Raw genomic sequence first — 17948 nt, 5'->3', positions numbered from 1 at the left:
AAGGATTTGGGGTGAGCTGGACCACAGAGTGAAGGCAAAAGGGCCAACAAGTGTTAAGCATCTCTAGGAACTCCTTCAAGATTGTTGGAAGACCATTCCTGGTGACTACCTCTTGAAGCTCATCAAGAGAATGCCAAGAGTGTGCAAAGCAGTCATCAAAGCAAAAGGTGGCTACTTTGAAGAACCTAGAATATAAGACAGAATTTCAGTTGTTTAACACTTTTTTGTTAAGTATATAATTCCACATGTGTTAATTCATACTTTTGATGTCTTCAGTGTGAATGTATAATTTTCATAGTCATGAAAATACAGAAAAATCTTTAAATGAGAAGGTGTATCCAAACTTTTGGTCTGTACTGTAGCTGAAAATGAGATTCTTAGTTAACATTCTGATAAGACTGTATGAAGCCCACTGCCACATTACGACGAACCTCTCATTGGGTCCCTATCGCCTTAACATAGCGGAGTTGTGCGCTGACCACCGCCGCAGCGACAATGCACCTGCAGGGAAGGTGGCCTGGTGCCTCACAGCACCCATGCTGCAAGACTGAGTCCCCATGACTCCAGACAGCACCACCCCGCAAGCACAAAACCACAGCAACAATGGTTGCCACACAGCACCAACACCAAAAGAAAGGAGCATTGAAACTCTCCTTCCTCAAGCTCTCAAATGAGAGCAAAAATAGGCTCAAATCTGAATAGCTTCAACAACTGGATAATGATCCTAAACAAAAGTCAAAATCCACAATAGATTACTTCAAAAGGTGCAAGCTGAAGGTTTTACAATGGCCCTCACAGTCCCCTGATCTGAACATTGCTGAATATCTGTGGCTAGACCTCAAAATAGCAGTGTGTGCAAGACGATCCAGGAATCTCACAGAACTGGAAGAATTTTGCAAGGAAGAATGGATGAAAATCCATCCCTTTGTATTGTCAGATGACATCAAGCCCCGAGGTTAGTAATGGAGAGGTTAGTAATGGAGAGGCGTCAAGCTCCGAGGTTAGTAATGGTGAGCACCTCATTACTAACCCTAGTCACATTGTAAGAAAACACAGACACCTAAAAAAGTCCTTTAGTTGAAAGAATGACACAGACTCCTTTAATAATCTTAATTAAACCATACTTACGACCTCGCCCATTCCCCCGATGCCTTAGTCATCTGCAAAAGAGTTACAAAAAAAAATAATATTCCTCACCTTTCCGCAGAGATGCTGCTAATCCATTTGATCCAAAGCAGGTCCAGCTTTGCTACAGCTAGATGGCAGGTTGCATGATGTGCTCAGCGTCTTTCTGTGAACTCCTATTACCTATCTGACTGCACCACGAGCGTGAGAAAGTTCTCCTGCTCGTGGTGCCATCTTACATGTCCTGCAAGTTCACGTCCAATGCACTCACTTCACCTTTCTGACGTCAGCGCGAGCACCATGGAAAAATTTCCCACGGCGCTGGCCCAACGTCACATAGGTGAACTGAGTTCATTGGCTATGAACTCGCAGGACCAGAAAGACGGCATCTTCTCACCCAGCACCTTCCTTATGGTTTTGCAGCCCATTGCAGCTTTTTGAAGGTCTATGATCTTGTCCCTGACATCCTTATAAAGCTCTTTGGTCTTACCCATGTTGTAGAAGTTAGAGTCTGACTGATTATTTGAGTCTGTGGACAGGAGTCTTTTATAAAGGTGACCATGTAAAACAGCTGTGTTTAAAGGGAACCTGTCACCCCGTTTTTTCAGTACGAGATAAAAATATTGTTAAATAGGGCCTGAGCTGTGCGTTAATATAGTGTATTTTGTGTACCCTGATTCCCCACCTATTCTGCCGAAATAACTTACCAAAGTCGCTGTTTTCGCCTGTCAATCAGGCTGGTCAGGTCATATGGGCGTGGCGACATCACTGTTTCTTCCCCCCAGATCTTGCATATCTTTCCGTTGGTGGCATAGTGGTTTGCGCATGCCCATCTTCTGAATCCACTGGGCAGGAGAAGAAAAAACGCGCGATCTGCGCTATTTCCCTGGTGATCTGTGGGGGCGGCCATCTTCCTGAGGCCGCGCGTGCGCATATGGAGTCCTCTGCTGCCCGGTGCTTCAGGAAAATGGCTGCGGGATGCCGCGCGTGCGCAGATGGAGATTGCGGCGGCCATTTTCCTGAAGCCGTGAAATTTCTTTTGTTCTGGCTCTTTTGAGAGCGAATATAAAAAAACGTAGAGTAGGACTGCCCCATTATGAGAATGCCTTGGCGTGGCGGGGTGGCTCAAAGAATTGATCAATTGTTTGCTAAATGTCTCATTTTGAAATACAGTTAGAAATCAATATGCGCACTTTATGTATTGCGTTCTGACCATAAGCAGCGCTGGCTTCTCCCCTTTTTTATAATGTAAAATAGTACCATTAACTTTCAGATATAGGGTCAGTCTGCATGTTAACAGCGTTCTGACACAGTATGGTGCCGGCACTGAGAGCCCCGCTGCCGGGAGGAAATTAATTTTATTCTCCAAGCAGCCTCTCTCTTTCAATCACAGGAGTGACGCCGGCACGGTTTCAGTCACCGCGGTTTCAGTCACCGCTCTGTGCATAGAGAGCTGTAGACACTCCCCTGTGACTGAAAGGAAGAGGCTACTGGCAAAATAAAGATAGTTTCCTCTCAGCAGCGGGGCTCTCAGTCTGGCAGATTAACCCCATATCTGAAAATTATTTATTAGTTATTTTACATGACAGGTTCCTTTTAACATTTCTATATCATGTGCTGTATATAATCTAACTCCCAGGAGTTTTGTTTCCCACTTTCATTTATGTCTATTTTATACTAGTTTTATGAAACTCTATTTAATAACATTATTTATGATGATGTGGTGAATGTTTTTTTTTTTTTGTGAATAATGTAAAACCAGTAGACATAAATATCTCTTTCAAGTGCAAAAAAATTAAAAGTATTAATATCTTTGGAGTAATGGATTGTTTAGTCTTCAGTATTATACAGGGGGAAGTGATCTTGCTGAATATTTGAGTCATGACTTATAAAACTACAGCTACTTTACAGGCATAAATTTGCTTAGGAGTTAGTGACACCACATTAAATAACCTCGGCAGAATTATTCACTGCATTGCATTATTAAAATCCTTCCCAAAAACATGTTTTATATCCAAGTGCACAAAAGGCCATAAGTAATGAGAAAAGTACTGACTACAGGGGACATGGTTTCTACATAAATTATAAAGCACAAATTCTATTAGTGCTGGAATGCTGGGGGGTGCGGGACAGACTTCTACTAAATGTTTGCAATAAAAAATATGCACAACCCCAAATTTTATGTATCAAGTTATTGTTGACGACAAATTTAAATCTACTCAATCCTTGGGGGTGCACTAACATTGTGGATAATACTTCATTAATAGATTGAATAAGATTCAATTACATTAAATTGTAGGTGAGACCATACGGGTGTCCTTACCCATACATTTCTCCTCTGGGTACGGTAGATGGGAAAGCTCGCAGACAGTCACACATAGCCTCTTTCTTCCTACCAAGGTCATCTCTAAGGGAAATAAATCTTGCACTACTATGGTAATATAAAAGCATAATTTAGTTAAAGGGCTTGTTTAGAACATTGATATTTTTCCAGAAACATTGCCACTGAATCTGGAATTAAACCTCATCTCTATTCTGGTCAACGAAGCTGGACTGCAATAACAGACAGACGACAGACAGAGAAGAAGAAAAAGACCATATTTACTAGTCCTGGACATCCACTTTAAGTGAAATGTATAATGTTTTTAAAACTTGAAATATGCAAGAATGGTATTTAATAAAAAAGGACAACTTGTGTTTTCTGAAATCCGTCAAGTATTTTGAGCTATTATATTACTTTCTCAAATTAAACTACTGCATGATAAGCCATTGTAGTTCCGGAAAGGCAGGCTGGATGAATTACAGATTTAGAAAGCTGCTTCCCAGTGTGAGATTCCAATTTATAAGAACAAGTTCCATATGTCCAAAGGAAATTATCACAGCACAACACATTGGAAATACTAAGCTGTGGCACCCATGTGTTTCATCAGTAGACAGTACAGACCAGAAGAAGCAGACGTTTAATGACGTCTCCATTCTTCTAACCTGTCTGTTCAGCACTGGCTTTTACTGTATTTCCTTATCAATACCAGTTATGAAAGCTTTCAGATGCCACAGAAGTGACAGGTATAGCCTGCTATATACCGATTGCAAAATGGCCTCCATATGTATTACCCAAACAATCAGGAAATGCAGCCATAATATCCAAAAAGAAATCAAAACTGAACATAAATATAAATGCCGCAAAACTAGTAACCCAGAAGCCCCTCTTCTACAAAAGAGACACCAGAATAACAACTGGCACATAAGTGACGACCCCATTACAGATTTTTTTTTGAGGCCCAAGAAATTGAAGTAACACATGTTCGGACACGATGGTGTCCTAATATGAATGAGTGTCATGTGTCAGTCAAAAACTGAGAATGCTCATGTAAAGGTGTCCTGTGGGAAATAATGGCCATATAGTGTTGTTTGCCTGCTGATATAGGGGTCAGCAACCATCGTCACTCCAGCTGTGGTCAACCACCGAGCCGCAGCACGTCAGACAATGGAGAGCTACAAAGTGCTGATCCTTGCCCTAGTGCAGCCTCTGTCAGGCTGTTTTAATGTATGAGAACCCTTCTAGATCACTAATACTTTGTATTACTAAGATAAAAGCAATAATACCAGCAGTACATTAGCTTGAATTACAATATGCCAATTTGTCTGAAACTCAAACCCTACATGACTTCATCTTGCTTCCAGTCTAAAATAAGAAACCATTATAGCTTCATTTGTACCAGGGGAAAGCTTGATTTATGGTCATGTTGGATGTTATTTCCTCTTTGTGTTAGAAATGAAGATTCTCACTTATTATTATTATTATTGTATCTCGAAGCCCTGGAAGGAGAAGTGATGATCTGTGGACCGGTGTGTATGTGATTCTCTTAGGTGACGTACCCTTAGATTGATCGTTTTGCCTTTCTTACCCGTTAGCTTTAGGACAGAGACAAGAAGCAGCACATCAAGCGCTATATAATTATGAAAATCTTATGGCTTTGATATAAGTTCTACCAATTTACATTTACTGATACTAGATCATCATCTGATAAATCATCAGTTTACAAATATTTCTATCCTATCCAAATCCTGAATTTTGGGATAATCTATACCTGCTCATAGCAGACACAGTCCAGATTTTCTGTTGGACTAAGTTCACACAAGCGTATAAAAAAATCAGCTAATAATCAGCCAGAACAAATGGATGATTTTTCATCTGTATTGTAATTTATATGCCATAAGTATAGCTTCCGTTTTTATACATCAGCTGTTATTAAAATTTAGAAGATCAAAAACATATTAAATAAATGCAATGTGTCCGTAATAACGGGATGCTTTATGGATGCTCATAAGAGATCCAATTTGTTTTGCACACCCATAGACTTGAAAAGGAAAGTTATTTCAGAAATATAGAAGAGAGTAGTACATGCTACAATTTCATTTTTTCACACGGACATTTGGTCTGTGTGAAAAAACGGTGATCTGAACAGCCTTATTGTATAACATTGGGCCCTTGAGTACCATCAGGTTTTTTTACAAACAGCACTCAAACTGTAGTGTGAACGTAGTCTTAGCTATAAAAGCACTTCAACTGGCACTGAAGGTTGGCATAAGACAAGTAAGGCCTTCTTCTGAATTCTTAAGTTTCTCATACGCATTTGTGGACCAAGTAACCGCAAACAAAATACTGAGATCCATTCAAATCAATAAATCCGTCAAAAATGGATAGCACTTAGGTGTCATCCTAGTGTAGTCTATTCTAAATGGGTTTCATGGATGAGAAGCTTAAAGACTCTATTTTTCTTGCATACAAGAAAACAGATATCACATTATACACACAAAAAAAGAACAAAGAACATGGACTTCCAAAAATTCCTACATTGATCTAATGCCGGTTGGCAAAATATATATAACTAAACATGAGGTTTTTAGCTTAACATTCTGATCACACTGTATGAAGCCCACTGCCACGTCACGGTGAACCTCTCAGTTGGTCCCTATCACCTTAACATAGCGGAGTCGTGCGCTGACCACCGCCGCAGCGACAATGCACCGGCAGGGCGGACGGTCTGGTACCTCACAGGGCCCATGCTGCAAGACAGAGTCCCCATGACTCCAGACAGCACTGCCCCAATAGCACAAAACAACAGCAACAATGGCCGCCACACAGCACCAACACCAAATGAAAGGAGCATAGAAACTCCCCTTCCTCAAGCTCTCAAGTGAGAGCAAAAATAGGCTTAGACTCCTTTTTGTTCAGTCTCCTGCTAATGTGTAATAACCTGTGCCAAATGGGAGGACTGCCGGTCCAAGGAGGGGGAAATAACATGCTATACTCCAAAAAAGAAAAAGAACATGGACTGCACCTCCAAAAAAATCATACGTTGATCTAATGCCGCTCAGCATAATATATATTCGCTCCGGTAAGGTGATAGGGACTGAGAAGTTTGCCGTGATGTGGCAGTGGGCTTCATACAGTCTGATCAGAATGTTAAACTAAGAACCTCATGTTCAGTTATATATATACTAGATGGTGGCCCGATTCTAATGCATCGGGTATTCTAGAATATGCATGTCCACGTAGTATATTGCCCAGCGACGTAGTATATTGCCCAGCCACGTAGTATATTGCCCACTCACGTAGTATATTGCTCAGCCACACAGTATATTGCCCAGCCATGTAGTATATTGCCCAGTCACGTAGTATATTGGCCAGTCACGTAGTATATTGCCCAGTCACGTAGTATATTGCCCAGTCACGTAGTTTATTGGCCAGTCACGTAGTATATTGCCCAGTCACATAGTATATTGCCCAGTGACGTAGTATATTGCCCAACGTATTGAAGTGAAGGACAGCATCCAATCCAGGTGAAGAGAAGAAACACTTTATTGTGCCATAGGTGCAATGTTTCAACCTCAGAGGGTCTTTGTCAAGACCCTCTGAGGTTGAAACGTTGCACCTATGGCACAATAAAGTGTTTCTTCTCTTCACCTGGATTGGATGCTGTCCTTCACTTCAATACGTTGGTATGTACCTCTCCACTTGGGTCCTGTGGAGTTAGGACGAGCAACCACTTTATGCTGCAGTAGTGCTGTCGGCCGCCATTACATTATTTGGGTAGTATATTGCCCAGTCACGTAGTATATTGCCCAGCCACGTAGTATATTGCCCAGCTACGTAGTATATTGCTCAGTTACGTAGTATATTGCCCAGTCACGTAGTATGTTGCCCAGTCACATAGTATATTGCCCAGCCACGCAGTATATTGCCCAGTGACGTAGTATATTGCCCAGTCACGTAGTATATTGCCCAGTCACATAGTATATTGCTCAGCCACGTAGTATATTGCCCAGCTACGTAGTATATTGCCCAGTCACGTAGTATATTGCCCAGTCACGTAGTATATTGCCTAGTGATGTAGTATATTGCCCAGCCACGTAGTATATTGCACAGCCCACGTAGTATATTGCCCAGCCACGTAGTATATTGCCCAGTGACGTAGCATATTGCCCAGCCACGTAGTATATTGCCCAGCCACGTAGTATATTGCCCAGTCACGTAGCATATTGCCTAGTGATGTAGTATATTGCCCAGCCACGTAGTATATTGCACAGTCCACGTAGTATATTGCCCAGCCACGTAGTATATTGCCCAGTGACGTAGCATATTGCCCAGCCACGTAGTATATAGCAGAGCCACGTAGTACGGTATATTGCCCAGTCATGTAGTATATTGCCAAGCCACATAGTATATAGCAGAGCCACGTAGTATATTGCCCAGGCACGTAGTATATTGCCCAGCACAGAGCCACGTAGTATGGAAAAAAAAAACATATACTCACCTTTCGAAGGCCCGTTGGAAGTCCTGCTATACTCACCATCCGCCGCCTTTGCCGCTCCTAGCCACGCTCCCGGGACCGCTCCATTGCAAGCGGCAGCTTCCGGTCCCAGGGCTGGTGTGAGCAGGACCTATGATGACGTCGCGGTCACATGACCGTGACGTCACGGCAGGTCCTTGTCGCACACCAGCCCTGGGACCGGAAGCTGCCGCTTGCAATGGAGGGGTCCTGGGAGCGTGGCGAGGAGCGGTAAAGGCGGCGGACGGTGAGTATAGCAGGTATTTTTTTTTATTATTTTTAACATGACATATTTTTACTATTGATGCTGCATAGGCAGCATCAATAGTAAATAGTTGGGGACACACAGGGTTAATAGCAGCGGTAACGGAGTGCGTTGCACCACGGGCCGTTACCGCTGCCATTAACCCTGTGTGAGCTGTGAGTGGAGGGGATTACGGAGCGGGCGCCGGGCAGTGAGTGCAGGGGAGTAGGGGAGGGACTAATCGGACTGTGTCTGTCGCTGATTGGTCGCGGCAGCCATGACAGGCAGCTGCCGAGACCAATCAGCGAATGAATAACCGTGACAGAAGGACAGACAGACAGACGGAAGTGACCCTTAGACAATTATATGTATAGATTTTGCCTAGCGGCATTACATCAAAGCATGCATTTTGGACGTGCGGTCCATGTTCTTTTTTTTGGTGTACAGATATCACACCGATTGTGAAACAGACACATGAACAAAAAAACAAATGAAAATTGGTTCCAGCAAACTGTTAAAAATATTTTTTCATACCGGGAAAAAAAAGATACAGTTTAATTGATCTCTAAATGTGGGCCTATTTGAGATTTGTTATGAGTCAGAATAATTAATAGGCATAGAAACTCTTTAAAAAGCAAACTATAGGTAGATCATGCTGAATTCCAACCATACTGTAACTTCAGTCAAGGTAAATTTATGTACAGCGAGCAAAATAAACAGTTAGACATGTGGGCTAAATCATATTTTTATTAAAAATGAATTTGACAATTGCATAAAATTTGATAATTACTATGAATTGTAATTAGATCAAGAAAAACATTCCTGAAATTATAAAATACATTAATAAAGCCATAAAAATGACATATGATGGCAGTAACTTTCAATAAGGCAGTAAATGTAATTCAAACAAACAAATTTATCATGAAAGTGAAATTACAGGGAACGTGTCAGGAGATAAGATATAAACACAAATAGGGGAAGAAGGAAGCTGTCCCATCACTCTGAGGTCCTGTTGTGTTTCCTCTTCAACGCTGGTTAGTAACATAGCTGTTTGCAACCATGGAGCCTGTCCTTATTTTCATGATGTCTGTGGTTCTCTTTACTAAAATGGAAATCAGGTTCTTACAAGTACTAATTAAATCAGCTCCACACATTCTATATAGTACCCATATGATATAGTATAGTATAGTATGATGGTGGAAGGTGTGCCCAGCCCTTGGCTTTGGGCAGAGGGGGAGGGTATGTTGACACGCAGCAAGATGGCGTCTGTTGACGACAAGTTCGAGATGGAGTGATGTGTCACCGAGGTACCTGTATGACACCTGCAAAAGTCTCCAGCACTGATAGCGTGCTGAGAGGTTTTACTTAGTGGAACAGTAAAGGCTTAAGGTGTCAAAAATAAATGGTAAGTGATGAGCGGGACCAGTTATTCCCATCATCCAAACCATCAGGTGCAGTTTGGTTAAAAGGGCAGCTGACCTGGTCATAACTGTGTGTGTAGAGGTGGAAACGTATCTGAGAATTGGTCTCTGTGGATGCTGGGGAGACCTCTTACTTCTGGTCAGACTGTGCAGTGAGAACCTGGAGGATATTGTGAAGAGCTGAGCCCTGTATAACTGTATGGACTATTGTGTTTTTCTATATGCCGAACAGCCGTTTATCTGTTTGTTGGAAAAGATTTATGAACTTTTTTAAAAATCTGCCTGCTTGGACAAAAGAAACTGCATACCTGTGTGAATGCTACCTAACGTGTGCCTGAGCAAATATCTATAAGATGTATAATTTTCTAGCATATTTTTGTATTAGTTTTGGAAGTCATTGAGTGGGAGCCTTTTTTGCTCACTTACAGGGGATAGGGGTCTAAAGGGCAACGTTTCTCCTTATGGAGTGTGACATACCAGCTCTGACATGTCAAGGTAAGGAGGCTTATTCGCCATGCAATGCTCCTCTGGGAAATATAATGTGCAAATTGCCTCTTCAGAGAGAAAGAGGACTTAAACTCTATAGCGCCACCTGTTGGAAGTAGCGATCCTACAAGTCACAATCAACCCTTTAACGAGCCATACAATATGACTTAGGATAAAAGCCAAATCAGTATCTCAATTCGCAGACACGGTGTTGCGGGCTGTTGGCCCTCGTCAGCCAACAGCCAGAAACACCGTGTCTGCGATTTGAGATACTGATTTGGCTTTTATCCTAAGTCATATTGTAAGGCTCGTTAAAGGGTTGATTGTGACTTGTAGGATCGCTACTTCCAACAGGTGGCGCTATAGAGTTTAAGTCCTCTTTCTCTCTGAAGAGGCAATTTGCATATTACAAGGGATAAAAATTGATCCCAGTCTTGTGACTTAATGACGATTAACAGACATTGGTGTATAATATTCCATATCTGTAGTTTACGAGATAACATTGCTCACCTATTATTTCTAATACTAAATACTTGCATCAGCTGAATGTTTTCAGATTTTCTAATTTTCACTCATCTGACATCATTAATATATGCACAGCGGACACTTTGCATTAAATGGGTTGCCTTACGAACAAAGTATATTTTAATAGATCTTTTAATGATAAAAAGCTTCACAATTGGGTGTGTTAACAAAAAAGTGTTCTTGTGCTGAGATAATCTTATAAGTTTAGGGTTACATTGTTAGGTGTCGAGTTCCCACCTCTGCACAGGGGGAATCTTGAACCATCTCCACTGTGGTCTCCCATTCCTCTCCAGCCGCAGTAGAGCCTGCTCAGCAGAGATGTCGGTCCCAGCGTCTGAGTCAGGCTGATACTGGGCGACTGGTTACTACTGTTCTTCCAGGCTCTGCCTTTGTAGCAAGCACTGATCAGCAGCGAGCAGATCTTTCTGGGACTAACTCCTGCTCTTCCAATACTGGACATGCCCACGAGACGACCTCCCATTGGAGGTCGGGGGTCACATGCGCAGGTCCTGAAGCGGTTCCTATTGGACCACTAGGAAGGTCCTTGAGTGCTAAAACTATAAAAGGTTCGCATGGCCATGCGCTAGTATCAAGCCTATGTTATGGGCTCAGCGCCTGTGTGGTCATGGTTGTATGTGGTCAGGGTTTGGCTGAAATAAGCCTCTCACCTCCGGTGAGGAGTTTTTGTGCATGTGGATTCAGGGCTGGCGTATAGCCACTAGAATTCTGGCTCCACCGGAGAGGAGTTGCTTGTGTGCTATTCTGACTGCATGACCACTGTTGGCTCTATTAGGTAGCTGTGATCCCCTGTGAGGTTAACAGGGCACAGCGTTCTCTTTTCGTAGTGAATCTGTGAAGTAACAGAGTTCGCTTATACCGCCATATAGTACCGCCCGTTACTAGCAGCAGATTTTTCTCCTGCACGGTGGACCCTGGGTTGCGAACGCACCTACTGTCTCATATCTATATATATTTGGTGCGCTCCGCCAACCCTAACACACATGGCCATCGACTGTCACGACTAATTTTTGGAGTCGTGACAGATCTGGTGTTCTGCTTTAATTGAAACTTATTTTTTTTAACTTTTGGCCAGCAAAGGTTAATGTTGGTTTCCTTGCTGGCAGCTGCAATTTTGTTGGTCAGCTGATGTGGGTGGTGACCACTCCAACCATCCTTGAAATTGTCACATGACACATTAGCTGACTGTTGGTACTAGTGTGTGTCTATGAAGACCAGCCAAAGAGTTTTGCAGCTCTCTGGTGCCAGAGGTGTGTCTGCTGCTTCGATGGAGCTTGGTTTCCTGATTCTGTGTCCTCTGCGGTGTGGAGCATTGTGGCGGTGGCTGGAGCCAAGTTTCTTTTTTCCTTTCCCTTACTGTCACGTGTTTGTCACTACCCCCTGTGTTGATATCATCTGCAGGGGTGAGGCTAATGCCCTTGCCGGCCAGTGCACTAGCCAGGGTATTGTGAGGTGACAGCATTTGTTCATGTCCCCCCTCCTTAATTATCTTACTGGTCATAGTAAAATGAGTAATCATAAATTTTTCTTTTTGTGTGGCTTATTTTCCTGATAAAAACATATCAAATGCTACAATATGTGAAAATAAATAAAAAAAATAAAAATAACCCAGCATGCTCCAAAAAACACAGTAGTGGGCACCAAGGCGAAAAAGGTAGATGCAATATATAATGGGGTCACCTCATCAGAGAGGCTGAAACTCCTATTCCAGTGCACATTTGATGCAGTGTGGCTTCCTTCACACACAATACGTGTGTTTATGTTGTAGTGTGCTTTTTATCCCTTGTAAAAAAAAACATGAATTTCTTTTTGTTATATATGTTTTACATTTGTAACACACATTTCTTTTTGTTATATACGTTTTACATTTGTAACACACATTTCTTTTTGTTATATATGTTTTACATTTGTAACATACTTTTCTTTGCTGTCTATCAGGTCATAAATACAAACCTATGAGAAAATAAAGAAAGTTCTGTGTACATGGTACAGCTTGTTTTACATAAAATGCCACCAAATCACCAAAGAAGAAAATGCACAGTATGTAATAAATTTAAAATTGCACTATAGACATTTGGCCACATCGTTTTAGGCCAAGAAAAGTGCACATAAAAATGCCATGAAAAATGCAGTCTGTAAAACCAGCCTTATTCCAGAAACAAGACCAGCAAAGTTTTCGATTACGTTCTCATTTTACAATCCGCTGCAGAAAATCAGACATGCGCATAAACTGCGTCAAAATGGCAGAGTAGGCAAAAGTCCAAAAATGATTATCAACAAATATATGTTCAGTTAGTGAAGTAAAGCTGCAGAAATGAGTTGGGAGTGCGATCAGTAGGGCATTAGACATAAATGAACAAACTTGGAGAGATTGACATCTTTGGTAACATTTTTTTTCATTTAAATGCAAGTATTTTACCCTAAGATCATTTTTGCAATTGGGTTCCATTAAAAAATTAACACCATTTTGCTCTCCCAGGCTCTGTTTCCCTGCACATTGTGGGTTGTTGAACGAGTTATCAGAATATGTCAGTCAGTTCATTATTTCCATAAAACTTAGTTGTAAAAATGATTTTAAGCCCAAAATACATTTAAGTATTTAAGTAAAAATGCCCTGTTAGGTGTCAATATACTTTAAACAAAAATAAAACCAAAAGGGTGAATTTGTAATTTTTCATCATAATAAATCATTAAACTTGTCACTCAAGGGTACGAAAAATCTGCTTGTGACAAAAGTAAAAGTATAAACTTTCCTTCTAATCTAGGGGAATGATAACGAAGGTCACTCCTACCAGGCACAGTACCCTATATGCCCCAAGAATTTCTTAAAATATTAATGAAGTCTTCCTCAGACATGATGCCAATACTTAGTCCTTCATAATAATCTTCAAATTCACTGTAAGATACTTCCTGGGGATTACTGCAAGCGTTCTCTATTGTTTCCAAAAATGCAGATTTAATTTCCTCTTCTGATGAAAAACCTAAAAAGAAAAGGAAGAATCTGAGACTTCTCTTTCCAAGCTTACAATTGTACACAAAATACAAATGGCAGTGTTCCTTTACTCCAGGTCTCATGGGCCATAAAAAGGCTTGCAGGCATCCAAAGCATATGCAAATCACTTTCAGTTAAATGTAATTAGTAATAAGTTTATGCAAATTGGACACATGCAGGGAGATGTTAAAAACTTGGCCTCCGCTGTACCCCAGGGACTTGGCACTTAGTGTATGGATTGACATGCTTGGAAATGAGCACTCGCAGAGGTTTCTTGAAGGCACAATGAAGAAGTGATGCCATATGCCTCATATAATGCAAACAAGCTGGATTCTGTTTTTACAACACAGAATTTGGAGGACGGAGAGGTAATTTATCATTAATTATTCACGTGCATGAATCAGACACAAACTGTTTGAAAGCAGAGTAGAAAGCTATTTTTACTAATGAGTGGGAATATTGGAGCTTCCAGATTTCATGACTGTCACCTGTAACAAGCTGGATGTAAAAACTCTATTACATGGAAACAAAAGTCTTCTTCACTGAAGACAGCAGGATCAAATAGTCTTGTAGTCAACAGGCCAACACTATTATGCCAGGAATCCAGGATCACTAATCCCACTTCTAACTTTTGTTCCTTCCCTACCTTCCATAGCACCCATGTTCTTTTTGTCTTCATTGTACTTGTATATTTCACCTAGACGGTGAATCTCAGACAGGGAAACATTAGAAGTTATTATTATTATTTATTTATTTATATAGCACCATTGATTCCATGGTGCTGTACATGAGGAGGGGTTACATACCAGTTACAGATATCACTTACAGTAAGCAAACTAACAATGACAGACTGATACAGAGGGGTGACGACCCTGCCCTTGTGGGCTTACACTCTACAGGATGGTGGGGAAGGAGACAGTAGGTCGAGGGTTGCAGGAGCTCCGGTGTTGGTGAGGCGGTAGCGGGGAGGAGGAGGCAGTGGGGTCAGTGCACGCTGTAAGCTTTCCTGAAGAGGTGGGTTTTCAGATAGTCGGACGTGTTGGAGCAAAGAATTCCAGAGGATGGTGAATATTCGGGAGAAGTCTTGGAGGCGGTTAGGTGAAGAGCGAATAAGTGAGGAGGAGAGAAGGAGGTCTTGGGAGGACCAGAGATTACGTGAGGGAAGATATCGGGAGATTACGTGAGGGAAGATATCGGGAGATTAGTTCAGAGATATATGGAGGAGACAGGTTATGGATGGCTTTGTAGGTCAGTATTAGTCATTTGAACTGGATACGCTGAGGGAATGGGAGCCAGTGAAGAGATTTGCAGAGGGGGGAAGCGGAGGAGTAGTGAGGAGAGAGATGAATTAGTCGGGCAGCAGAGTTAAGGAGGGACTGGAGAGGTGCAAGCGTGTTAGCAGGGAGGCCACAGAAAAGGATGTTGCAGTAGTCGAGGCGGGAGATGACGAGGGCATGCACAAGCATTTTAGTAGATTGACAGTTGAGGAAAGGACGGATCCTGGAGATATTTTTGATCTGGATGCGACAGGAGGTGGAAAGAGCTTGGATGTGTGGTTTGAAGGACAGGGCAGAGTCAACGTTTACTCAGAGGCAGCGGACTTCCGGTACGGGGGAAAGCGTGATGTCATTAATTGTGATAGACAGATCTTCCTTACCTGACCTATGAGTTGGATACTAATTTGATTACGTCAATTATCTAGTGTAACTGCACTGAAGAAAGTTGTTTCATGCGATTTACTACATGTTTTCTGCCAAATATTACATCTGAAAAGTTGCTGTGAGTAACCTCAAGTGAGAACTTTATGTCATACCAAGGGCTGTGTTCCTTAACATGCCTGTGGGGAATATATGGTGCTCTATTCTTTCCCATGCTATCTGTCATGTTCACCAGAGGCCATAAGCTCAGAATGGCTACCCCGGACAGATTTGGCACAAGCCACTTTGTCTGGCTGATTTCAGAGGAATCAAGACCTTCACTCTTTAAGTGTACAAGGATCTGGTCTTACCACGGGGTCTAGTGGATTGCTTCCACGGAAGGGCTGCTGTCTGGAAAAGCATACATAGGCAGGAAGGGTCGCCAAGAAGGAGTCAAAGCCAAGAAGTCACATCAGGAACAAAATCGTAAAACAAGCAGATAGTCAAAATTAACGCCAAGCTCAGAAAATAAGAAGAATCAGGAAACTAACACAAGAAAAGACTAGCATAAGCCAGGTAGCAAAAACTAATTAACTGGCAGTGGAAGTCAGAGACTCAGGGGTTTAAATAGCAGACAGCCCCACCTCTCAGAAAGGAACAATCAAAACCAGACAATTAATACCATAGTTCCCTGATCTTATGGCACCAAAGTCCCAGATATAGAACTGGATTGATGCTATCAAGCAACACCCACAACAAAGGTGCAGCAGCGCCTAGCATCCTAAGGAAGTGACAAAGATGTTACACTACTCAGCGGATTAATTAGTCTTTATAACTACCCCTAATATCCAACACCCCAATGATCGACCCCTCCAAAAAAATCTCAGACTGCATTGGCCCTTATTGGATCTTTTTCAGTCAATGATTCAGCATTTACTTATCGGAGGTAAAAAAAAAAAAAAAGCTAAATCTGTGTTTTGAAAAATTATAAGGTGCTAACTTGGAGATAAAGTCGATGTAAACCCACACTGCCAAGATCCAATACACGATGAGAGACCAGATGCAGCATGGATGCATTTTTCATGGTCAAGGTGTGTCGAGGTAGTCATATCTGTTTCATCAGGACAAACCACAATGGTGGGTTTTTTCTGTTGAAGAGGTGTGATTACCTAGAAACGCGTTGACAAATAAAACTGCAACCATACATCTGGTCTCTCGTCGTATAGTGGATCCTCAGTAGCGCAGGTTTACATTTACTTTGTCTCCAAGTTTCCATGCTATCATTTCGTGGATCTGCAGCAGCCATTTTCATACAAGCAAACTAAGAGTTTGTGACTGTCACAATCCCACCAGGTGAGCAAATCTCATTTTATTTTTCCCTTGTAAACCGGAAAAGACCCTATGGTGCTTATTGTCATTCCAGCTTTTATTGTATATATATTTTGAACAATTATGAATCATTGTTTGTTTAAACCGATATAGCCAACGAAAGTTAAACATTTTGGTAGACTTTTCTCTTATGTTTATGGGAACCAAAATACAATACAGCTAAAAAAACAACAACTACTAATGTACTTTTTCTACATAGATTTCAAAATCCACATCAAAACCCGCTTCAAATCCTCTTTCAACACTCTTTGATGTAGATTTTTAAACGGATCCGCCTCCAAGTTCACTGTGCACATACCCTAAAGAACCATGATAACAGAGAATCTAGTTAAAGGGGGTTATCCAGTCTAAAACTACAAGTTTGCAGTCATTATATGATTGCAGACTTGTGTATCCTCACATACCACACACTGCACACTGTGAGGATTCTCTGGCACTGGTAGCGAGCAGTCATGTGAACGCAGACCGCAAGTATGCAATTTTCATTGCACAAGGCCAGATACAGTCTAGTCGGAATGTGCCCACATATATGCATATCGCATACTTGCATAATTAATTTGCATTTTATTGCATGAAATAAGTATTTGATACAATAGAAAAACAGAACTTAATATTTGGTACAGAAACCTTTGTTTACAATTACAGAGGTCAGACGTTTCCTGTAGTTCTTGACCAAGTTTGCACACACTGCAGCAGAGGTTTGGGCCCACTTCTCCATACTGACCCCATGACTAAGGATAATCCGAAATGCATGACGGAGCGAGCACCACACTCAGTTACTCCGGGCCACCACCTTACAGGGCAGGAGCTCGATAGAGAGGAGATTTCTGTGTATGACGCAGGGACTCGTCACCCACACAAACCAAGAAGGAGCACAGCATCACAAGAAGATGGAAGGTGCCAGACCAAGAAGAGCGACACCCCTCTCGGACTGAACCGCTCCGCAGGTGACTATAATATCATTTATTTTTCTTCTCTTACATGTCGGGATGGGGGTTATATGCAGCTTTATGGAATGCTGTATTTTAGCTCTGAAAGGTGGTGGCTGTAACTCATATCGGCCACACCTGGTGACAGGTTCCCTTTAATAATGTGGTTCTTACCATTGCTTGTTAATAAAGGTTTTTTAATTCATCACTTTGGTTCTGACCTCTTTTATGACCACAAGTTTGTTTTTTCTTCTTTGGGTACACATTATTCTATATTAGCAAGACGTTTAGGCCCATATTTGTTTCAGGGAACATCACAAATCCATGATTACAAGCAAAGAAGCCT

At 41.7% G+C, this 17948-nt stretch overlaps 1 protein-coding gene across 5 annotated transcripts in view; it reads right to left on the bottom strand.

Annotated features, from left to right (window-relative positions):
* Window positions 1-12749: 12749 nt before the first annotated feature.
* Window positions 12750-17948, bottom strand: part of CAPS2 (calcyphosine 2) — a 166313-nt gene continuing 161114 nt past the window's right edge. For 3 of the 5 annotated variants that reach the window (XM_069764578.1, XM_069764581.1, XM_069764576.1), the window contains exon 18: window positions 13311-13636. In XM_069764578.1, coding sequence (XP_069620679.1) covers window positions 13461-13636 — 176 coding nt within the window. In that variant the 3' untranslated portion in view covers window positions 13311-13460. Of the gene's footprint in view, window positions 13637-17948 lie in introns of all 5 variants that reach the window. The other 2 variants (XM_069764577.1, XM_069764580.1) reach the window with 1 other exon arrangement.

Source organism: Ranitomeya imitator, chromosome 4, assembly GCF_032444005.1.
Source record: "Ranitomeya imitator isolate aRanImi1 chromosome 4, aRanImi1.pri, whole genome shotgun sequence".
Lineage (NCBI taxonomy): Eukaryota > Metazoa > Chordata > Amphibia > Anura > Dendrobatidae > Ranitomeya > Ranitomeya imitator.
This window is presented reverse-complemented; position numbering and strand designations above follow the sequence as displayed.